General features: G+C 40.8%; 3 protein-coding genes across 4 annotated transcripts; 2 read left to right on the top strand and 1 right to left on the bottom strand.

Annotated features, from left to right (window-relative positions):
- The first annotated feature begins 470 nt into the window (after window positions 1-470).
- Window positions 471-6,814, top strand: LOC146374144 (complement C2). The gene is made up of 19 exons (XM_084950280.1): window positions 471-611; window positions 743-855; window positions 1,134-1,281; window positions 1,371-1,556; window positions 1,850-2,023; window positions 2,145-2,243; window positions 2,343-2,485; window positions 2,621-2,759; window positions 2,889-3,017; window positions 3,348-3,452; window positions 3,538-3,675; window positions 3,821-3,930; window positions 4,016-4,142; window positions 5,355-5,514; window positions 5,587-5,660; window positions 5,782-5,900; window positions 5,974-6,103; window positions 6,184-6,233; window positions 6,315-6,814. Exons 1-19 carry the CDS (start codon window positions 560-562, stop codon window positions 6,477-6,479), a joined length of 2,361 nt encoding a protein of 786 aa, XP_084806406.1. The 5' UTR covers window positions 471-559; the 3' UTR covers window positions 6,480-6,814.
- Window positions 6,569-13,908, bottom strand: pnkp (polynucleotide kinase 3'-phosphatase). Its single transcript, XM_084950281.1, has 17 exons — window positions 13,472-13,908; window positions 12,298-12,344; window positions 11,769-12,047; window positions 11,379-11,663; window positions 10,534-10,613; window positions 10,320-10,377; window positions 10,107-10,214; window positions 9,960-10,031; window positions 9,461-9,509; window positions 8,638-8,708; window positions 8,424-8,516; window positions 8,239-8,335; window positions 8,093-8,154; window positions 7,789-7,898; window positions 7,250-7,337; window positions 7,096-7,163; window positions 6,569-6,978 (listed from the first exon to the last, which is right to left on the bottom strand). The coding sequence occupies exons 1-17, from the start codon at window positions 13,590-13,592 to the stop codon at window positions 6,858-6,860; spliced, it is 1,809 nt and encodes a 602-aa protein (XP_084806407.1). The 5' UTR covers window positions 13,593-13,908; the 3' UTR covers window positions 6,569-6,857.
- Window positions 13,909-14,170: 262 nt separating this feature from the next.
- On the top strand, window positions 14,171-23,598 carry LOC146374146 (TRPM8 channel-associated factor homolog). Of its 2 annotated transcripts, none has more exons than XM_084950278.1 (13): window positions 14,171-14,338; window positions 15,611-15,676; window positions 16,084-16,812; window positions 17,197-17,413; window positions 17,864-18,158; window positions 18,253-18,554; window positions 18,673-18,847; window positions 19,083-19,177; window positions 19,471-19,684; window positions 19,860-20,096; window positions 21,982-22,199; window positions 22,394-22,507; window positions 22,789-23,598. In XM_084950278.1, the coding sequence occupies exons 3-13, from the start codon at window positions 16,163-16,165 to the stop codon at window positions 23,029-23,031; spliced, it is 2,760 nt and encodes a 919-aa protein (XP_084806404.1). In that variant the 5' UTR covers window positions 14,171-14,338; window positions 15,611-15,676; window positions 16,084-16,162; the 3' UTR covers window positions 23,032-23,598. The 2 variants fall into 2 exon arrangements, with proteins under 2 accessions (XP_084806404.1, XP_084806405.1); XM_084950279.1 differs by having other exon boundaries at window positions 15,615-15,676.
- Window positions 23,599-23,831: the final 233 nt, after the last annotated feature.

A 23,831-nucleotide genomic window follows, 5' to 3' on the forward strand; every position in this document is an offset into this window, starting at 1 on the left:
TTTGTTCTAATCCCTTCTGCCCTCTTGGTCAGATCTGTTTTGAAACAGACATTTTTATTGTCTGCGAGTCTTTTTTAACCACATAAATAAAGGAAATATAAAAATATTTTTTTCCAAAAAACTGATTGCAGCTTCTATCTTGTGATAGGAATGCTCTTTCTGGTCAAAATGACTCAATATCGTTCATGAGAGACATGTTTGACATATTTGTTTGACAGATTATAAGCCAACAAGTCATTTATTTTTTAACAGTTTAAATTCCCTGACACAGTGATCGGTTTGGTGTCTGGTTTGTGTTCACTAAGTATTTCAAATGTGTCACTGAACAGAACAAGACCTCAGATAATCCTGAAGAAAGAGAAAGAGATCAAAACTAAAAGTGAGTGACTTTATTTGTCCTCTGTCCTAAATTGCTCAATGCCTCCTCTTCCCGTTAGGTCCTCTGTGTTAATGGGTAATCAGTCATCAAATAAAGGAACTGACTGCATGTCAATAGAAACACTCTTGTTGCGGCTTCTGTTATTTAAAGGTAAAAAAGAAGTTGCTACAGAGACCAGCCATGCACCCCAGGTCTATACTGTGGATCCTCCTCCTCGTGTTGGTGCATAGAGGTGAGCATTTCACTTTTAAGTGCATTTGATTGTGTCAGATGTGTGTGGACTGATGCCACATGCCCGAGTGCGCTGTGTGTGCGTGCAGAGCTGCATGTTTGTTACCCACAGTTTTACTGCGTGCGCTCTAGGGTCCCTGCAAAAGACCGACTACGACTATGGATATGAAGCGTACGATGATGAAGAGCCCGTGAACTGCTCGGTCACAGAGAGCATCAAAGGTGGACATGTCACCTACTCCAAGGTAACAAAAGTAATATGTGCACCTGGGTGAGAGGTTTAAGTAAAATGCAAATGTACAGCATTTTAAATAGTGTAAATATTCAGTTTTAGTTCTCATAGTTTTAGTGCAGTTTTAACGTTGCTGACAACGGAAGAATTAGAAAGTTGATTTTCTGGTTATGATAAAAAAAAACAAAAAAAGAAAATAAAATCCAAGTGATGCAACAGGGACAGGGCTTTACTGGAAAACCTCATGTTACCTAATCTGTTTATTTAAACAACTGTTTGTTTCCTCGACAGGGAGGGTTGGTGGGCAGCGTGCTGACCTATCACTGCGGTCCAGGGAAATACCCGTCCCCAGTTAGCTACAGGACATGTGAAGAACATGGGGAGTGGTCGCCCATGAGGCTAGCCAGTGGGAGGCTTGCATCTAGGGCCACATGCAAAGGTAATGTTGATGATGATGATGCCTTCAGTATCATACACACATGAAAGCGGTCCCATTCTGGTGTGCACATACATCTTCCTCTCACCCAGACGTGCTGTGTCCGGCTCAGCTGCAGCTGGATCATGGTGACTTCTGGCCCAGGGACCAGTGGTTTGCTGTTGGGGCGACACAGAGCTTCTCCTGCCAGGAAGGCTTCACCCTGTATGGCTCAGCTGAGAGAAACTGCACTCTCTCTGGGGAGTGGACGGGAGAAACCCCCATCTGTAACAACCATGGTGAGAAAAGAAGAAATTAAAAAGCGAATCTTTCTGTCTTCTTCCAGTTTATCACACTTGCTTATGCTGCAGTTTACACTGGAATGATAATATTATTTCATTGTGACGTGCAAATATTCTGATGTCTCAAAAAGCCCATTTGCATAATTTCAACATGCTACATAGTTGCTTTTTTATAATAAAACCTAATTCTTTAGTCACTGTAATAGTGAAAACATGAAAAGCCTTTTCAAAGATGCTGAAATTCCCAGAAATCACTATTTTATATTTTTTGCATCTGTTTGCAAATTCAGCTGATGACTGTGACGACCCGGGGATCCCACCCGGTGCCCTGAGGTCAGGAGGCCGGTTCTTCAGGGGAGAAAAGTTGACTTACCGGTGTCAGACCGGTCTGGATCTGCTCGGGTCGGCTGAAAGGTTCTGTCTGGAGCACCGGGAATGGAGCGGATCAAAACCACGTTGCCATGGTGCTTTAAATTTACAGTTTTCTGCCTATAATTTCACAGGACATTAATTCTTTAAGAACAAAAAAAGAAAAGAAAATTGAGCATCATGACAGCAAATTAACAATGTGTTGCTTTGTCACAGGTCCAAATACCTTTGACTCCCCCAGTGCTGTGGCTGCAGCCATGACGGGATCACTTGCAGGACTAATGGATGTACTGTCACCTGACGACAAAAAGAAAGGTGGTTACCATGAAATGTTAAGCACATGTTGATATAATTGGAATACACATAATCAGTAACAAAAAGCCAAAAAAAAAAAATCCACTTTGTGTGTTTAAGAGGAAAGCATTTCCTTTGGCCGAACCTTCCGCGTGGCTGAAGTCAGCCGTATGCACATCTACATCTTACTGGACACATCAGGAAGCATCGAAAGGGAGGAGTTTGAGAAATCCAGGAATGCCACCATTGCTCTGATCAGAAAGGTCAGCATTGAAACAGCTCAGCGTGACGACCTGAGACCCGACAGTGAAATCCTTGATGCACTTATGATCCTAGTTTATGTGTCTTCCTCTTTCAGCGAGTAAGAAACCCACTCATGTTCTTCATTTTTTCTCCAGCTGGACAGTTACGATGTAAAGTTGAATTTCCACGTGTTGTCTTTTGCCACCGAGGCTAAAGACATCGTCGACATCATGGACGAAGAAAGTGGTAACATTGACGACGTCATCTGGAGCATCATGGATTTTAACTACACGAGTATGACTCTGCTTGTTCTGCCTTTATTTGAAAACCACGTCTTTTGATCTGAGTCAGTCTGCATCGCACCACAACTGTGATGCATTTATTTCCATAGTGATTTATTCCTCTTTGTTTGTTCACGTACAGGCCACGGGCGCAAGACAGGCACCAACATCCACGGTGCTCTAAAGCGCGTCGAAGAGAGGATGAGCATCTTTAAGCGCAACAGCAATCAATTTAATGAGACCCAGAACATCATCATCATAGCAACAGATGGTGACAACACTCAGAGACACTGTTTTAATGCTGTATATATTACACTAAGTCTGAATATATAGGATGATATAGTCTGAATAGAATGAAAGTCTGAATACATTGTATTCTGAATACAACGTAAGTGACGTTACAAAGGATTTGGGGCCATCTTTATATATACAAATATATGTACGTATATATATATATATATATATATATATATGTGTGTGTGTGTGTATATATATCACATTGTAACACAAAGTGTTTCTGCTGGTTTTAAAAGTGCTGTATAAATATCATCAGAAAATAAAAGTCAACATTTATTCTGTCCTAATGTTTATCTGCCCACAGGTTACTCCAACACAGGGAAATCGGCTAAGATTGTCCTCACAAAGATCCGGCATTTGCTGGGTTATAGTAACCCAGACCCAGACCATACAAATGAGAAAATGCTAGGTATTGTGATGGAAATAACATATTAAAAAGGTTGAGCTGGAGTTGACGCACTTATCTGCATTTATGTTTCCATGTGCACTTTCAGACGTCTATGTGTTTGGCGTCAAGGAGAAGGTGAACAAAGAGGAGTTGAATTCTTTGGCCTCAAAAAAACGTGGTGAGACTCACGTGTTCATCCTCAAAGATTATGACAAACTGGGAGAAGTGTTCAACAGCATCATTAGTGAGTAGAAGTCAACCCTCCACTCTAACACAAAACAGCCAAATGAAACAACGTTAGTGATTTATCTTTCACATTTCATGCTTGTTGAAAAAAACAAAAGTGAAAAACTGAACTGGAACATTCATTTGTTTAATCTATAAATCAGGTGACGAGAGTGTGACCATGTGTGGGGTGGCTCAGGAAGACATCTCCAAGGATGAGCAGGACGGAGGGAAGAGAGCTTACACCACCCCCTGGCACGTGACTCTGAAATCAGTAAGAACTTTATTTCAATAAGGAATTCTTTGTGTTCAATATTATCGAGTGGATTTTTACATACTGACATTTTCCTTCCCTGTAGCCTGAATGGGGAATGGACAAGTCCTGCTTTGGATCCATTGTAAGCCAGAACTGGGTGCTGACGGCTGCTCATTGCTTTGCCAGAGAAAACACGGGCAGTGTCCCACGGCAGCTGGACATAGAATATGGTCAGTGGTTATTGTCAGTGGAAAATTCTTAAATGTATAGATCAGGATGTCAATATCATTTTACACTGTGGGCTACATACAGCACATTTAGATCATAAGGTGGCCGGACCAGTGAAACTATATAATAAATGTGTGAAATTACATAAAAAGTCAGGATAGTTCGTTGCACAGACTATCCTGAAATTATAAAATATAAATATGTTACTATGGACTCACTAATAAAAAAAAAAACTGTTAGTGAATTACTTTGGTGTAATCCCATTTTATAAACCTTATTTAGTGTTTAATCTTAATTTTAAGATTCTCATTAAATATGAATTCTGTTTACTTTTTCATTCTAATTTAATTTAAATCCTAATCAGGTGGTTTTTAACCCTAAAAAAAGTCTTAATCAGTAATATAGTGTTTTATCATATTTTCTATTTGATCATATTTCTATCTAATTTAGTTCTAATTTACCTTTTTATCTTATTCAAGTTTAAATCTGGGTGACAAATAATCTAATTTAATTGAATTTACTTTTTAATTCTAATATTCTTTTTAATCCTTTTTCATGTTAATTGCTGATGAAGTTTTAATTTTAATATGTTCTTTTAAATTGTAATTTAGTTTCAATATTCACGATCAATTAAAAAGAAATCCCAGTTAATTTTGTAATTTGGTTTTAAATCCTTATTTAGTTTTTGGATTAAAAAATGACATAAAAATGTCATCTTTTAATCCTGATTAAAACCCTGCAGTTGTGTGCAACCCCTTACTTTAGTGTTCTGGTCACAATTGACCAGTCAGTTTTAACAGCTCTTAAATTAACAAAAGGAACATTTTCCACCACCAAATTCAGTTCAATGGGTCGTTCAGTGGTCATTCAGGGGGTCAGAGGCCAGGGGGGGTATGGGGGTGGATTCCCATCCGTTTCCTATGGCGGTCACTTTCGCTGGGAGCCCCACGGATGTAACAAAGTTGATAAAAACACTCAAAATTGAACAAAAGAGGTGCTCATCACTTTTATATGTTCAAGTGCATAGTGTGGAGGATGTCATAAGGCCTTGAGGCAATCAGATGTAAATCACACAATATTTTTGAGTTTTTTAATTTGTAAATCAGTCAGATTTGACCCGAACACGACAGGAGTATTTAATCCTAGCTTATTTTTTAATGAATAAACTGCAGGTGCTAATCATTGTGTTATAGGCTGTGGTTGTTTGTCCTCAGGTCTCCCACCCTCCCAGTCAAATGTCAAATTTAAGAGAGTGATCATGCATCCCAGCTACAGCACCAGCGCACTCAAACACAGAAACGTCTCAGAGTTTTATGACTATGATGTAGCTCTGGTGGAGACAAACAGGAGCATCCCACTGTCATGGATGGCCAGGTAAGACGAGTTATACATTGTGTGCGTTTCTAATCCTCTTGTCATGCTTATTGTCTGTGTGCTGTACAACAGACCCATCTGCCTGCCATGCACCGTACCAGGCTCCCGAGCCATGAAGAAAGTCAACTCTACCTGTGCAGACCACAGTATGTGACCTTTACCTGCTCCACAACGTGATTTGCGATGAGTCTGTTATAGTGTGACACAAAACTGAGGATAAATCGTTGAATAAATGATCATTTATTCTGAATAAAATTAATGTTCCAGGAGTGGAGTTACTAACGCTCGAGCAGACTCCTGCTTTTTTCAATCATAAGATCTCAGGAAGCACTGCGAACAAGCTCCTATTTGAACGCAAAGAAACACATATTCATACAGGGCGTCAGGTGAGCGCTGCTTTCATCTTATCATCAGTACTGTGTTAACAGGGATTTGTTACAGTGCATCATTTGTCTGCAGAGGCTTGGCTGTGTGGAGAAGGCAAGGAAGCTTGTGGAGCACACGGATGTGACTTTGGATGAGTTTGTACCTGACAGATTCCTCTGCTCTGGGGGAACTGCAGGATATCAGGATGCTATCACCTGCCAAGGTCTGGTCTCTTCTGCATAGTAATCCTAACAGTTTGACCAACATCGGAATCACCTAACAGCTCAATGCGTTTCTTTCTAGGCGATTCTGGTGGGTCCCTGTTTCTGCAGAAAAAGAAGCGCTACTTTCAGGTCAGTTTGCCGATATTTATAAGAGCCTAACTTTGCTGGAGAATCAGGATCAAAAAGACAATTTCCTGCTCTCATCACCAGGTTGGTTTGGTGTCTTGGGGCATCGTAGATGTGTGTAAAATAAAAGGATTCACAAGGAGGCCTCCTCCAGATGCTCGAGACTTTCACATTGACCTCTTCAAGATAATGCCGTGGTTGAAGCAGCATCTGGGGAAGGAGATCCAGTTCCTGCCTGAGATAAACTGAGCGGGTCCAGGATTAGACTGCAGATTTCAACAGAGCAAACACAGAGGAGGTGAACTCTCTCCAAACTTAAATACTTACAACCAATCAAATAGATTTTCTAAAGCTTTATTGACATATTCAAGCTGTGCAGTAAAATTACACAACATACATACTACGTGACGCATCAAACTACTGTTATGTTCATTCATATAGATGTTCAACTGGCCTTTGTAAAAACACCGTTTTAATAACGTCTCTGATTTTGGAGTTGGACTTTGTGGCTAGAGATCTTATTGAATGCAGCTTGGAAACACTGGACTGAAATAAATGTGGACGTCTGCTGATGTTACTGGGTACCATTTGTGTTTTTTCTTTGTCCGTAAAGTAAAAGGTGTCCAGTCAGCCCTCAGAAAACTGTCTGAACAGAGTTTCTGATTGCTTGTCTTTGAAGCTTGGAACAAAATGGATTTGGAGGATCTCGGAGAATCCCTCGGAGAGAGCAGGAGCCTGGAAATGTTTCCTGTTCAGGGAGAGACGGAGAATGGTAGACATGGGCCTTTTGCTACAACAAACAAATATGTCTTAAACTTAAAGAATGAGGGAGGGAGGCCTGTCCTTCCTGACCAGTGTTACTTACTTATAGCTGTGGAAAACCATGTCATTGACCTTGGCGTGTTTGCTGTCTGACGGAGCCATCTCACGGAACTGCCGACAATAATGATGCTTTTTAAAAAAAACAACACAAAAACCCACGAGTGTATAATGGGGCAGTGTGGACGAGTGAGTCATACCCTGTTGTTGTGTTTGGCCTGCTCCAGAGTGGCAGAGAAGTGAAAGCAGCGACAAGGAACACCTGCTGCTTTGGCCACATCCACATAGCTACAAAATACACACAAATACACACAAAGGAACAAAAATAAAAGGATGAAACACAACAGTAACAATCACTTTGAGAGCATTTTTCTGTAAGGGTAAAATTAGTGCTTGTCATGGCTCTTCTCTCTCTCTTTACTTATCAAACTTGAAATACAGCACCAGAGTCAAATAGTCTGTCACATAATTAAATGTATTACACTGAGCTGATTCCAGAAACACCAAGCAGATAAGTGACTCTATTAGACTTCAGTGTAAACAGAAGGTGAATATCTCCACCCTGATTGCAAATATCTGACATATACTTTGAATGTGATGGTAGATACTGGATAGGTGTTCATCTTTGAATGACCCCCCAGCCCAGTGTGTACTCAGGTCAGGTGGATTTGAAGATATGGGTGTACTATAACAAGTCAGGACACACACCCACACACGCACTCAGACTGAGGTGCTTTACCGTTTGCGAGACTCTGGGTCTGGATTTGTGTTGTCTACGGCGACGCTGCGGCCCTCCTTCAGAGCGCGCTCACATGCCGACACGCAGTTTTGCCACGAACCGAGTGTGTCCTGATCCGGAAACAAATGGAGAGGTGTCAATGTGTGTGAATAAATGCTTTGAGTGCTCAGGGAGAGTAAAAAAGCACCATATAAGAACCAGTCCATATATACACCATATAGATAATTTTCACTATAGTTAAAATAGTTCAGTGAAAAGACAAAATTAAAGTGGATAAGCACATATTGCCACAAGCGCCACTCACCCTGTTGACATAAACGTAGCCCTTTGGAATAACGCGGGTGTGGAAGAAGGTGGATTTACCCGCTGCAGATCAAAGGAAGATGGAATGAGATCAGAAGGGTGTTTGTCAAAGGTGAGAACAGAACGATGACTCTGTGGTTTTCTTACATGCTGGGAATCCCACGGCAACAATGACTTCGGTGTCACCGGAGGTGAGGGAGGCGGACGGTGGGTCGTACAGCCTGGCAGCAGAGTCGAGCTTAGTCTAGCGATTTAAATAAAGACAACCGTCAACGAAACACTGAAGCAGAAGACATATATAGTGTAATATGTACAGACTATATTGTACCCACAGGGTTAAATTCAGGCAGGCTGTAGGGGGCGCGCTTCCAACCCAAAAAGTACTCCTCTGGGGTGTAGAACTGCAATCTGATGTTCAGAGCAAACTATGACATAAAAAATATACATCCTCCGTTAACATAAAGAGACGACAGGTAATACTTGACATGCCACAAAAGATCAAGAGTGTAAATAGGGTTTCCTCTAAGCTGCTAACATAGCTCTTACCAAGCGATCACTGCAGGAGAAGTCCTTTTTCTTCTTCCCTGGAGCCCAGTTTTCTGGTCTTCCTGCGGCATCTGAGCACAGATGTAAGTCACACGCTGTGTGTGCATGTTTGTGCAGCTTGTATGTGATTGAGTTAATGCGTAGGTTAATTTAGGAAGGAGACGGGGGAGGGACTGAAGTTAGTTTAGTCTCCAAACTGCAGAACTTAGTAGGTAACGCGCAATTTAACAATGGTTAAATGTTCAAAAATAGCCCGACATTTTCTTCTGTTTATGATGAAAACAAGTTTGTGCTCTGTGACAACAGCTGGAATAAATGGACAAAAAAAATAAGCAAACAGGAGAAAAAATAAAACATTCAATGTACTCGCACTTATATAACACTGTTCTAGTCTTCCTGACACTAAATGTGCCACACAAGTCCCACTTTAGATTTGTTTAGCACTTAATTCTATGCATTTCAAGCCCTGTGAATACATCACATCTCTGGTCAGTTTTGAATCATTAGCTACCGTAGCATGCATGTCTATAGAAGAAGAAGGAGAGAACCCACACAGGCACAGGATGAACATGCAAAAACCTCTGTGTGAGCTGACAGTGCTTCAAAGGAAAATGAATCGCTATTGAGTAGGTCAACAATTCAAATAAATATCTAAATCTATCTCACACACACACACACACACACACTCCTACTTGTTACTCAGTATTATTTCAGATTTCAGCATTTATACTCTTCACTGCTGGGCTCTAGATAACAGCCAGTCCTGCATTACGTATGGGCAGCTCACTGTGAAAAGAAAAACTCCACAGCTGGGATCACTCACCTCCAACATAGAAACTCTGTGTCATGTCAACAGTCACGTCATCATTGGCCTGAGCGGGAAACATACATGCAAAAACATTCAAACTAAATAATAATATATTTTTTAATAAGGACTTAATGAAACACAAGTATGTTACACTCACATAAACATATTAAAATACATACACTCATTACACCATTGGATTGTTTTTAATGGTCCTGTTCATTAAAACTGTGTTTATGGATCACATGACTTTTTTAAAATGATTTCATAATCAAATCAAAGTATTTTTCATTTACTTTTTGTTGTCTTACTCTTCTTTGTTTTATTGTGGATGTGATATAACAAAAACAAAGCCAAATGTGCAACAGTGAAATGAGAAAACATGAGTGCGGCTTCTATGACTCATCACATCTGTTAACTGCTTATTTGTGCAGGCTGTGTCTGTGTAAATAACATTTGAGGTGTGGCTCTTAAGTGGGCGTGTGCGCCTTTTTCATGGATGTTACCTGGCATTTACCTTCTCACATAGGTGATTCCACATTCCCATGACTGGTTTCCTGTAAATACCAGGACCGGTTGCTACAAACACCTGAAACACAGACAGTGAGATCACCTATAAATAGTACTATGAACAATGGGAACCAGCTCATGCAACATGACCAACCTGCACAGGCAGCTTCAGAGTGGCAAGGATGTCCTCCACTTTGGACTTGAACACTTCTGGTCTCAGTTTGCCTTTAGCAATCCCCAACTGGTTGGTGAAGAAGACCACCTGCAGGACGAGAGACAAACCCAGTGACAAATGCTGCCAGAGCAAATCAAATTTAACCTTGCAAAAGTACACTTTAGCATTAGCATCAAATTAGCTTCTCCTCACCTTGTAACCTTTCTTGAGCAGGCTGGCTAGCTTGGGCTGAATCTCTGGGTACAAAATTCTGGTAATTGAACACAAACAAACCGTGAAAGTCTGACAATCTTGAAATGAAACTACGAAAAAAAGAAAATACAGACACTTATTTGTAACTCTTAATAAAATCAAATAAAATGGAATGAGAAAAATGAACAGGAAAAGCTGAGGAGTGCAGACGTACTTCCAGTCATCTGGTGCTGTGGGAAAGACTTTGCCAGACTTGGTGGTGATGATGCAGCCATCAATGTCAAACCCAGCGATCTGGAGTTAGAAGAGGCAAATTAGCCATATCTTTCACAAAACCTTGTGCATAACACATAAACCTGAATTTTAACATCTTGTTCATCTCCGAGTCAAGCTCATCTGCTCATGCAACTCTGAAGTGTAAGCCCACGACTGCACGCGTCGTGAGCTCTGCAGTTCAAACAAACCTTAAACTCGTACAGGCAGCAAGCACAGACTCCTCTGACAAACTGACCCAAATTTCACATGAAGGATCATCGCTGGTGATGGCAGCCGGGCCTTTCACACAGCGAGACCAGGAGCATGCTCAGTGCCCCGTTCCCCTCCTCCCTGCACCCAGACCTCAATACCAAAATCTCTGCCCACTGCTCACCCCACACAGCATATTTGAATCCATGTGACACACTGGAGGTGATCCAGCAGTCACTGGACAGACACAAATCAAAGGGCACAGGATGGGAATTCCACTGAGAAATGTAAAAAAAGAAGCAGCTGTGATGGAAGACCTCCAGAGGAGCCTGAGAAGATGATCTTGAAGGGGTAAATGGTCATGATTTTAATCAGGTAAGGTTTTTTTTTATTATGATGGGTGCATTTTCTGACCTTTTGGATCCCAGTTCACACAATAACAAAAAGAGTTGCTGATTAATTTTCTGAGAAGAGCTGAACATGATATGCTGCAGAGTTTTTAGGTCTTTCACTCATTTGAACGTTATATAAAACACTGCCTGCTGTAGATAAAGACTCAATATCTGCTGATCATCTGAATGAATCACTCCCCACCTTGTCACTCCCTTTGACACCAGCAGCTGTGTAAACCATTAAGCTGCCAAACTGCTGCCAGCTGCTCTTTAGACTTGGTTTTGAAGACGATGACGGCTGATTGCTGCTGCTCTCCTCTGTCAGGGACTTTTTGGCAAATTCCTGAAGGTACTTGAGCCGTTCGCCAGCCAGTCTCTCCTCCTCATCCTCCTCCTCTTTCATCTGCCAATCAGAAGCTTCCTCCTCTATTCTTTGGCGCTTCACCTCAGGTTGCTCTTTCTTTGGGCTCAGTTGCCTTTTAGATGACTAAATAACAAGGATCAAAACAGAAATTTCTCTTATTCTGGCTCCTCTTTATACATATGCTTGTAGACAGCTAGATCCATGAATCAATACATCACAGAGGTTTACCTTCATGGGAGAGCTGGGGAAGAAATCCTTTATGTTGCGTTTGGGTGTGGGACTGGACTGTGCCTCTTTTTCTTTTGAACTCGTCCCTCCTTTTGTCTTATCTGCTGCTTTCAGCCCTCTCTGTGCCGTGCTGGAGGTGATTCCATTGGAGCTCAGAGAGTAGTTCAGTGTGAATGGGTGGCTCTGGTTAACTAGGTAGAGAGTACCTCCGTGGCTGAGTTTACCAGACTGACCCCGGCCCAGCTTCTCACCATCCAGGGAACTGGGGTTGGGACCCAGCTGTGGAGAAATGGACATTGGACTGTAGCAGTTACAGTTAGCACATGAGCTGTGAGGTAACACGAGTGGACAAAGAGGACAATGTGCTGACATCAGCTTTGAACATAATGACACGCCGGTTGCGGGTGGATCAGGTGTAAATGCTTGGGGTTAAATATTAATTTGCGGTGATGTTGAAGGGAGTGTGCTCTAGTTTAATAGGCAGGGTCATTATTCTACTGTGGAGGCACCCAGTGTTTGTTCTTCATACCTGTGTAACAACAACATCCTGGTCTGCAAAGCAAGCCACCACCTTCACTGTAATAAATAAAAAGACACACACACACACATTTTGTATGTATACACATCTAGAGCTGGGACCTAAAAAACTAAAAGAAGACAAAACAACAACTCTCTAACTCATTTTAATGCAGATTTTATTTTGCAATATGAAAACTAAATGCATAAAAGAAATGCCTCGGCTAATTTTGAAAATTACCATGTGCCATTACATACAGTACTGTGCAAAAAAAGACTTGAGCCACCCATGTTATCTTTATACTTTAACAGACTTGTTTTTTTTAAATAAGTCTTGAGTAATAGTTCTCCTGGATTTCTCAAGGTCTTCAAAGTTTTCTTTGGGCATTAGCTGCTTTTTCACTCATTTTCAATCCACTCCTTGTAACTGACCGTTTTCAGAGAGATTTTTTTTATTTTGTTTTGTTTTATTTTGTTTTTTTTTTGTTAGGCCACTTAACACTGACTTATAATTCATTTAGCATTAAACTATATCTAATTCAAGGAAGGAAGTAGTGTTGTGTCTTTAAATAAAAGTTAAAGAACCAATTCCAAACTGTGTTGCAAGAACACAGTCATTTGGTGCCATTTCTTATGAGAAATATCAAAGATAACTCAGTCTGCCAGGCAGAAAACTGTATGTTTGCACCAATATGGTCATTCCCAAAAAACTATTGTAGGGTACATCTGGCCCCTAACCACTAAAACATTTATATACATACCTACTGATTTTCAGGGAGAAAAAAAGTACCAGCCTGGTTCTTTTGTCTTGCTCTATTTGACTCCCCGTGGATGCAATTTTAAGCTCCTCACTTAATAAGTACATATATCTGTATGTAAAATTGTAACCAAAGTTCAGTCATGATGAGTTTAAATCCCTGTTAGTGACTTGTAGAGTGAATGCAAGACACTCAAAACACAAAACTCAGTCAGCACCACAGATTTACTTTCTCACATAAATACATGAACGAATTAAAGCTTACAGCCACATTAGCAGTATTTTCTTGCGTTGTACACTGTAAAGTAATTTACAGCTTTAGGGTGGTTTGTTATAAAGTTAAGCTTCAGCAGAGCACGAGCACTAACAGCTTCGCAGATTTAAATCTAGAGTCTCGCGATGAATGTGGCACATAAGCGGGACGCCTCACCCTGATGTCTGGAGCACTTCTTATCTGTGACACCAGTGTCCGGACCCCGGCCCAGAATCACAGCCCGTCCATCTTCCAGGGGGATCCGAGCTCCAGAGGCGCCAACTAGCGTGCAGGACATTCGAACAAGCGGCCACAGAGAGGCTGTTTGCCCCTTAATATGTTGTGTTTAAGAGTCTTTTTTTAAGTCAAGCCAAAGTACAGGGCATTAAACGGCCTCACGCAGTAGTGTTTAACATCATTACAACTTCAACTACCTCAATTTCTTTTCGTCTTCTAAAGAAAAACTTGAAGAATGTGTGAACTACAAACTACAGGGGTCTGATTTTGCAGCGTTGTCCCCGCGGTCCGACGCAAAAATAACTACGTTTAGCAACGTCGTCCCCGCGTGAGGTTCCGCTCAAAGTGTAGGTTACATGAGCAAAGTCGCGGTCAAGCTAGCAGAAGCTGAAATTATTTGGTTTCTTTTCTTTTCTTTTTTTTTGGGGGGGAAAGTCAGCATTGAAATCACTTAAGTTTTTTTTTTTTTTTAATAAATATACATATAATGCGTAATGTAATAATGATAATATACAATCATTGTGGACTGCGCAATCACATGGTAAAAACAAACAAACCCTGCAGGATAAAGAAAACTATTCTGTTGGGTTTCTGAGTCATTCGGCACTGGTACCGTGTTATCAGAAAGAAAAGCGCAACAACATTCTAGGTGCCGCTGACTGAACCGCAACATAATGTTTCCACTCTCTCGTTGTTGACACGTGTAATATAACAACAATGCATATTCATATTACTCTCCCTAGATGGAATAAGGCGTTGTCATTTGTTGTCCATTGAAGGAGTTAAATATTTAACACATCAGTATTGGTGAGTCACTATTTTCCTTTTCAGATCCTTTAATGGGCGAGACGGGAGAAAAAGATAATACGGAAATAAGACAAAGTAACACATTGTTCTGGTTACACTTTCAGCTAAAAGCTCATCTAAAGACTAATTTAGTGTGACGAACAGGTGATCACTATTTATTATGCAAACTTTAAGTCTAAAGCGGAACGACGAACGAATAAAGTGTAATCACGCTATGCTATGGTCAAGCTTAAAGATGTAATACTTCGATATAATGCAAAACCCAGAGAATAAAAAAACACCATATTCTGCTGTTTATTTTACCTCCAGAAAGTTCTGTGTTGTGCTTTTCATCATTCACAACTATTTACTAAAGATGACAGGAGGAGCAGGTTTCTCCGTGGGCTACATGCTCATTTAGGGTGTATCAGCAGTGGCGGTCCTTGCCTGTTTGGCGCCCCCGGGCGAACACTCCCTCAGTATTCTGATTCTGACTCTGATTGTTTCAGGATGACCTGCCATTATCCAATGACACATCTGTTTACCTGCATCTTTTGCTCGTTTCTCTTCCTCTTCTTTTCTATTTTTTCCTAAACTGAGCACCTGATGGCTTTGAACTTTTCTTGTCCATCTTCCATTGGTTTTAATTTTGCACTCCAGTATGAACACAAATCCCCCAACCCGAGGATCGCCACAACATAACTTAATTGACCTACACCTTAGTTCACAGATTCACTTTGTCTAGGGTTTATTTCTGAGATTTCACACAACCCAGGATTCAAATCATGAATACATAATGGGCTTGGATTTACAACATTATGAATGAAATGTGCTCTGTTTGGAAGCAGCCGGCCCCCCTCCCCTTTCGACGGGTTGTGTGTGAGACTTTAAATCATCAAACTGTAAATTATAAATTTTCAATTGTTATTGATCCCTTTACCCCTAGTCCTAAAGTGTATATTTATTTTCTTACTCTTCTTATATATATTGTTTGTTTACTTGCACTGCTGTAACTGGAGCCTCGTCGTCTCGTCTCTCTATATACTGGACTGTATGTAGCGGCGATGACAATAAACAACCGCCCGTGTCGCCCGTATCAAAAACCGCTACTGTGTATCAGTGATTATACCATTGACACATTGATAATGTTGATACTGCTGTCATTTTCCATGCTTCTGTTTATTTTGTGCTGTGCTCAGTAGCCCGTCTGTGGGCTGTCCTCATTGTAGACCTACCACTCATGATCTTAACTCCTCAAATAGGCCCTCACTTCCACATTCTTTATTCTGTCAGGTAGAGCTCCTTGTGTATCACCCGCCTTCAAAAACTATTGAGCTGCACCGGAAAGTCATCTTGCAGGTAAAATATATATAAATAAATAAAAGAATGCCCTTTTTAAAGGTGTTTAGTAGTAACCAGATATGTAAACTCTGAGTCTTGGTGCTATCATGTGGAAAGCAGTTATTTAACTTTTCATCTCTGAACCTGCTTTATTTTCAGAATTTGCTTTAATGTCTTGTCATGGTGTATGAGGCATTAGTCACCAGTCATACTTTCACTTTATTTATTGGTTTTGTTATTCACAGTACACTGTGAATGTGCCTCTTGTTATTCTGTGAATACATATCTTGTTTTTGCATATATTACCTACTTTAACTGCTGTCTAAGTGCAAAAGTTTGTTTCACCTCAAGTGAATACATGTGCTCAAATGATAATAAAACTACGTAATTCTTTTTTTTTTCCCTCTATCTCTAATCGATGCAAGAAATACTGTGAAGTCGAATCTGCTGGCAACAACTTGCCCTCGATCTTCATCATTCTTCAGAGTATAAATCCTCTACACTATGTCGTCCAACCAATCATTCAAAAGCCAACATGAAGAAGCCTACATGTCTCTGATGAGAGGCCTGAAGGAGCTGGACCTACAGGGACCCTGTGTTCCCAGTGACCTGGTCTTGATCGGAGACCATGCCTTTCCTTTAGCAATGAACAGCCGAGGTCAGGTGCTGATGGCTGCCTCTCTGTACGGCAGTGGAAGGATTGTGGTCCTGGGTCATGAGGGCTACTTGACAGCCTTTCCTGCTCTGGTAGAAAATGCTGTGACCTGGCTGAGAGGTGATGGATCTGATAACCTCTCAGTCGGGGTGCACAGAAGTGTATGTGCAGTTGCTAATAACCTCCAAAAATCCAGCTTCCAAATAGAAGTTGTGGGAGCTTTCAGTGACAAACAGGGAGTTGGTGTTTATGTGACCGATGCCTACAGCGTGGGCTCAGACCCAACAGAGCTGGTGGCATTTCTGAAAGCTGGAGGAGGGGTGCTGATAGCTGGTCAGGCGTGGAGTTGGGCTGCAGATCACCCCAAAGAGAACGCACTGCATCAGTTTGATGGGAATAAAGTGTCGGGAGTGGCAGGAATCTACTTCACTGAGCGTTGTGGTGAGGTGGAGAACCTGCCTGTCTACCCTCAGATCCCATCCTCCTGGATGTCTGTGGTGTGAGTACATGCTATAACTATTTTAGATTCCATGTTAGTTTTTTTAAACCCACAAGGTAAATATAACATGAAATAAATTGCAATCTACTATAGACTATATGTACAGTATTTTTACAGGAACTTGTTGATAATAACATTAAGAAAATCTATTTTATGTTGAAGTTTCATATTTATTGTTTTTATACATAGTCACTGGTAATAATTATACAACATGAATGCAATTCAAATTTTCATGGTGATAATCTTCCAAAAATGTAAAAAATTCAATTACTTGTATGTTGGTTAATTGTTTTGTTAACATGCAAAAACTCATTTGAAAACGCAATTTATACAATTATTCTTAACTGTGTCTCTCATTCCTGCCATGACTCTTCCACCTTTCAGCTTGGGTAAGGATTTTGAGGACGACTTGCAGTTCTTACTCCAGGGGGTTTCAGAGTTCCAGCTCCCGTCTAATTTAACTGCTTCCGAGGTTTTAGTCCATGGACCGCTAGCATTTCCCATTGCGACCACAGGTGATGGACGGGCGTTCCTGGCAGGAGGCTACTATGGACAGGGACGAGTGATTGTGGCTACACATGAAGGATTTCTGGGACTCGGAGTAAATTAGACATTTGTTATTTTCACTATATATATATTTTAGTATTGTATATTTCTGTCAGCACTTTGATGCTTACAGTAGATTTCGGCCATCTGTGATGAGAGAATATAAAAGAACATTCTAACCGTTTGATGTCTGATCCATCACTGGTGATAACCCTAACTCTGTATGAGGCATGACGCAGGGGTTAGAGATCGTTGTCTACTAATCTAAAGGTTTGTCTGTTGATCCCATGCTTCTTCACTTTGGATGTTGAAGTATACTCGGCAAATACGCTGAACCCTAAGTTTCTTTTGATGTCTATGGTGTGAGTACCCGAGTCTCAGCATGGTGAATGTTGGTTAAACCATCAATGGTTAAAAAGGAAATGCTTCTGCTGTTCCGAGAAATCTTTTATACATCACATGTACACGTGACTGCCTTTGTTCCTGCTTTCCTTCCATTTTTTAGAGCATGGCTCCATTTTGGCAAAATGCCATTCACTGGTTGGATGAAGGCCGCAGAGGGGTTGTAGGGGTCATGAATATAGATGCTGCAATCAAAATTCTCAGCAAGTCAGGGCTGAAGTGCGAGAAGACAAACTTCAGGAAAGACCTCAGCGTGTTTGTGTGTAAAGCGTATATCACTGAGCATTTGGAGGAAATCAAAAACTTTGTGGCAGAGGGAGGAGGCCTGCTGATTGGAGGACATGCCTGGTACTGGGCACAGACACATGGTGGGCAAAATCCACTTACAGATTTCTCAGGTATGAAAATGCACGACCAATGCATCTGATTTGTGTGACATCTCCAACAATACACCAGAGTATTTTAAGTCAGATTTGTTTTAATGTCTTTCAGGAAACAAGATCTTAAATCAAATGGGATTGAGCCTGTTGGGCACAACAATCGGAGGAGGAACATACAAAGCTCTCGTACCCACCCAGGCTATTAAAGACAGCTACCACTTCCGCCACCTTCTATACCGCTTTGCTGCCCATGTGACTGCAGGTGAAAAACTTAGCAAACATGAGGAGGGATGTCTGAAAAAGCTGGGCAACGACTGCAATGCCTACTTGCAGATGAAAGCCCATGACTCCTCCCACTACAGACAAGTGTTGGCCACACTCACTGACTTATTAAAGAGGTCAGGCCTGCCACAGGTGAGTAGCTGCCCTTTATGGATGGGGTTTGGTGAGGGGTCGCTCGTCTGCCCTCTTTTTTGCAGATAGTGTCATAATGTGGGGACATATCTAATAACATTCACCATTCACTTTCAAGGTGAGTGACAGCTGCCCTGTAAAGAGTCCCAAAGACCACCTCCTCCTCGCTGTGGGTACCCAGGTATATAAGGTTTGCCCAGATCCCGATGCCCTCCTGCCCTATCTTATCAAGGACAACCCAATGATGCCTGTTGTCTATAACCACCGGATCAAGGTTGATGTTGATACAGCAGGTCAGATCTCTCTGCTATGTTCAAAAATGTGAATGCGGTTATTTGAATTTAGGTACAAATTTAAATTGTACAGCATCGTTCAGCATGATGCAGCAATGCCTGTTGTTCAGTGTCACACAGTATTAATACATGCACCTCTTTGTAGACACTGAAAACTGTGGAATACATTTTTTAAATGCATATTTTATACATGTAAAATTCCCTGACTGTCATCTTTTATAATTGTGTGTTTCAGATAAGGAAAAGTGGATCAGTACAGGTCTCTACCTCTCTCCTGGTATGAAGACCTACATCGCTATACCACCTCAGATTGTCAAAAAGAATTGGAAGGTACAGCATATGAAATCAATTGATTTTGAGTTCACTCAGAATGTTGCAACTTTGTTACCTAAAGATAGCGAGGTGCCAGAAACTGAAAAATTCCAGACGCAAAACTTGTCTCTGGTGAATAGATACTGTAAGTCGATTCAGGCCATTTAGTTGTTTAAACACAGAGCAGTCATTGCAATTTTTAGTTATTGCAATGACACTTTTTACAGTGTTGCATATTTTGTGGTATTGCTTATATTATTATATTTTTGCTTGTATTATTGCTTATAATGCATTTTCCTTTTCTTCTGCAGATTCAGATAGGATGTCAAACTGATTCTCTGCACAAGAACGATGTGCTGAAGAGACCACCGTCTGTCCATGAGCGATTTCCTGTCACCTCAGAGATGATACAAGTTTGGAACCTTTGGGGAGGACTCATCTACCTGGTGGCCCCACCCAAAACACAAGTGAAGGGGTTGGAGGTCACAGCACAGATGGCTGTACCTGCTCCATATTATAAGACTGGTGAGTCTGTGGTAGATTGAACTTTGATATGTGTTTGCACTAGTGTGTACCTTTGTTTGTACTGGTCTAATAGACTATTTTTTAAACAATCTATAATTTGAAGGGCTGAGGGCAGCATCTCCCAGGTAATAATCCAAAGCAATTTAATAGATCCACTCCTCTCTGTTCTTTTCAGGTGTAACAACTGCAGCTGAGTGGTCGTTGCTGCGCACAGCTCCTTCACCCTGGGCAGAGTTGGAGTTTGAAAACATCATTCTCACCGTACCGTCAGATGCTGTTCGGGGTCTGGAGCGCCCTGACAAGGTGGCTGCTCTGTGGGATGAAATCATGAGGGCCATTGCAGATCTGTCTGCCAAACCACACAAATTTCCCCGCAAGGAGCGCTTTGTGGCAGATGTGCAGATTTCTCACGGTAAGTGCATTTTGCCTCATGTTGTACAGTACACACCTGCCTGTTATTTTCTTATCATATATAGAGTCTCAAGTAATGCTGGGTGACAGGTAGGGTATGCATGGACCAGTTCTCTGGAATAGAACTAGCAAACAGAAAGTATTCACTCACCAATCCAAATTCAATTTTTCAATTCAATTCAATTCAATCTTATTTATGCAGCGCCAAATTACAACAACAGTCGCCTCAAGGCGCTTTATATTGTAAGCTAGACCCTACAATAATACATACAGAGAAAAACCCAACAATCATATGACCCCCCTTTAACCCTTTAAGACCTACCATAGAACCAAGTCCGCCAGAGCTTATATTATATTTTTACATGTTGTAGAGCCATTTTTGGGAGCATTTCAAGTTGCTGTACATCAATACAACCATTATAGCCCACATTTTAATAATATGTCTGCATTAAGTGCATAGAAATGACATAAATTGCAAAAAAGTGCAATAAACTACAAAAAAATTTAAAATCGTTTTTGTTTTTTTAACATATATTTCTACTTAGAGAAATTTAATAGGCTTATCCCTCAAAACTTTAAATACAAAAAAGTTGCACAAAATAGTTTCCCACCACAGGAAATTTATTTTGAGTGTCTTCATAGTTTTATTTTTGAAATACACCAATTTTTATATACTGCAGGAAAAACGAAAATAAATATTATACTGCAAATTTGCAAAAAAGCAGCATATGCATCAAAATAAACTATTTCCAGCAGTGCAATATGAGTCCTAAGCATCCCAGAAATGACACAGAAAGTCATAAAGTCAAAGATAACTTTTAAAAACACCAGTATAGGCTCATGAGGCCCTGATGGTAAAAAACTACATTTCCGCGAAAATGACGTCACTTCCGGTTTCGGGCAGGTAATGGCAGACGTGTGAAAGTTCGCTCTGACGTCTATTCCAACGTAGGAAGTGTTATGAACAGCTGATCGGATCGGCAAAGCCTGTTTCTGGAATATTATGTTTTTGTTGCTGCAAGCGCTTTTTATGCAGTTTTTGCAAAGCTATATGTGGAAGGAAACCGGGACCTAGGACAAGCTGATGGCATAAGATGTAAGTACAACTCCTCCGGTTTCATATGCAAAAAAAATTATTGCGCTAGCTTATGTGGTTGCAGTGCTACCGGGATTTAAAAATTGTTACGCAAAACAGAGCGTGCCCGCTCGGTTCTAAAGGGATAAACAAGCACATTGGCTGTGACCAGTTGATAAAAAAAAAAAACAGGATAAAAAAACATGCTGTGAAAGACAGCCAGCGACTGATAACAAGTAGGATTCAATGTAGAGAGGTCTGGAGAAATATTTAAGGCATCATGGGAATCTCCCAGCACCCTAAAACTATTGCAGCATAACTAAGGGGGAGGATTCAGGGTCACCTGATCCAGCCCTAAGTATATGCTTTTTTCATCACCAAGCACAATGCAAAGCACTCATTCAGAATGGGATGTCACTCAAGTTCATATGGGTGTGAAGGCAGACGTGCAAATACTTTTGGCAAAATAGTGCATATATACAATTACAATGCTGGCTTTACCTGTCTATCAAGTTTGAGAAAATGAAGTAAGTGTGTGTACGCTTAATCCCTGTAAGCTGAAAGCTCAGGCTTTAGAGCTCTAAATGCTTATTTTTTCCTTCTACTTTTGGTTCTGGTTGAAATCCCTGAGGACTCCAGTGGATGCAACCATCCACTGGAGTCTATCCCAGCTGTCACACGGCAAAAGGCTGAGTAGACCCTGGACTGTTGCATTGAAAAAACCATAATCATGTCATACTTTTGCTTGTTTGTTTGTTTTTACATAAGAATCATCACTATACTACTGTTCATTTCTCCTTTTTCTGTTCAGGTTTTATGCATGCAGGTTATCCTATCATGGTACAAAAAAACTCAGCTGCTAACCTGGTTGACGTTAAAAAAGGTAAAGGCATGTGGGGTGCCATCCACGAGTTGGGACACAACCAACAGAGAGGCTGCTGGGAGTTCCCACCACACACCACAGAGTGTACATGCAACCTGTGGTCAGTGTATGTGCATGAAGAGGTGCTGGGCATCAAGAGGGAGAAGGTGGAGTAAATCACATGCGTCTTTGAGACCAATGGCCAGAAAAGCTTTTGTTGAATTGTGATGCTTTTCATATCAATCAGTTATAGAAAGCATAACTCTTTTTTTTGATATCCTGTGAAGACAGAAGACTTAACACTGTTTTTCCTTAGAGTACAATGCTTAACAGTCACCTCATTCCATACTATTCAATGCAGGCTCATGGAGCTATGACTGCAGCAAAACGACAAAGTCGAGCCAAGGATTACGTCGCAGGAGGCAGGAAACTTGAGAGCTGGAGCATGTGGGTGGCTCTGGAAACATATATGCAGGTGAGAGAATTCTACTCTGTAGAAAAACTGTCCTTTGTCCACACTGGAGTGACCTGCTTTCACTGGAAAAAAAATGATTGCATGTAAAACTGAAAGCAGAGTGTGAAACAAGGCGAGTTCCAGAAACTGTAAGATGATATCTTTTAAATCAAGTCACTATCAAGAAAGTGTGGAGACAGAATTAAAACAGTATCTTAACAAACAGAAATAAGCCTGACATGAACACTTTATTAGACATAACATGATTATCAGCATTATGATTTTTGTCTCCTCATCTGCAGCTCCAGGAAAGGTTTGGCTGGGATGCCTTTAAGAAAGTGTTTACTGCGTATCATCACATGAAAGACATCCCCAAGGACAAGAAAGGAAAGATGAATCTGTACGCTGAGACTTTCTCCCAGACTGTGGGGATGGACCTGACTGGCTTCTTTAAGGCCTGGGGCTGGCCAATAGAAACAGCCACTGAAGGGAAGCTCTCCCAGCTGCCTTCCTGGAACGATCACCCCATGACCCAGTATCAATAAACCTCAGACCACTGCAGTGTGCAGAGAAATGGTTTCAACCAATATCTTAATTTGAAGTGAATGATGGGCAACACGGTGGACTGATTTGGTGTTTGGTGTTCTGTTTTAACAACATTTATGAGAGTATCTGAGTAGAGAAACAAATGATGTGGTGAGGTTGTAGGTATTTAATTCAGTTTGAATTATTTTTCCCTGAGGCTTTCACTTACTGCCAGGTAGACTAGATTTTTGATGATATCAAGAGTTGGATCTTTGCCTTTGTTTTGTACAGGGCTGAAATCATAGCAAGGCATTGCACTACTATAGCATACAACGCAATAAACTTGCCTTACACTGTGCTCTACTGAATACGTTCACTGCAACCTTTTCCTTAAAAAATAGTAGTCTTTTATGAGGACACAGGATTTTTATAAGGACACTTATATTATTAGAAATGTGGATTTTCTTTATGTGAATAAGCATAATATTGAATCTCTCATTTGCTCTGCTGCTGTATTTTCATGTTTGCATTATGTTGGGTTGCAATAAAGAGGTCAGACTTTATAATAAAAGAACTTTAGTCTTTAGTTTCACTACACTGATATCTGAAACAGCTTCAATAATAATCCACTTTATCTTTTTTAGAGAAAAAAAGTGAAAGACTTCATTTCATTCTGAAATACTGTTATATTGTAGCTGCATCAATAGGTGATTCCCAAAGAGCCATTAGCTGAATACTTGGCATATCTCAACATGGTCTGCTGTTTGTCCTTACAAATATTTTGAGGACCCTCTTGGGACCTGTGTGAGGCCAGATTATG

Source organism: Perissodus microlepis, chromosome 14 (assembly GCF_051167445.1).
Source record: "Perissodus microlepis isolate ML-2025 ecotype Zambia chromosome 14, ASM5116744v1, whole genome shotgun sequence".
Lineage (NCBI taxonomy): Eukaryota > Metazoa > Chordata > Actinopteri > Cichliformes > Cichlidae > Perissodus > Perissodus microlepis.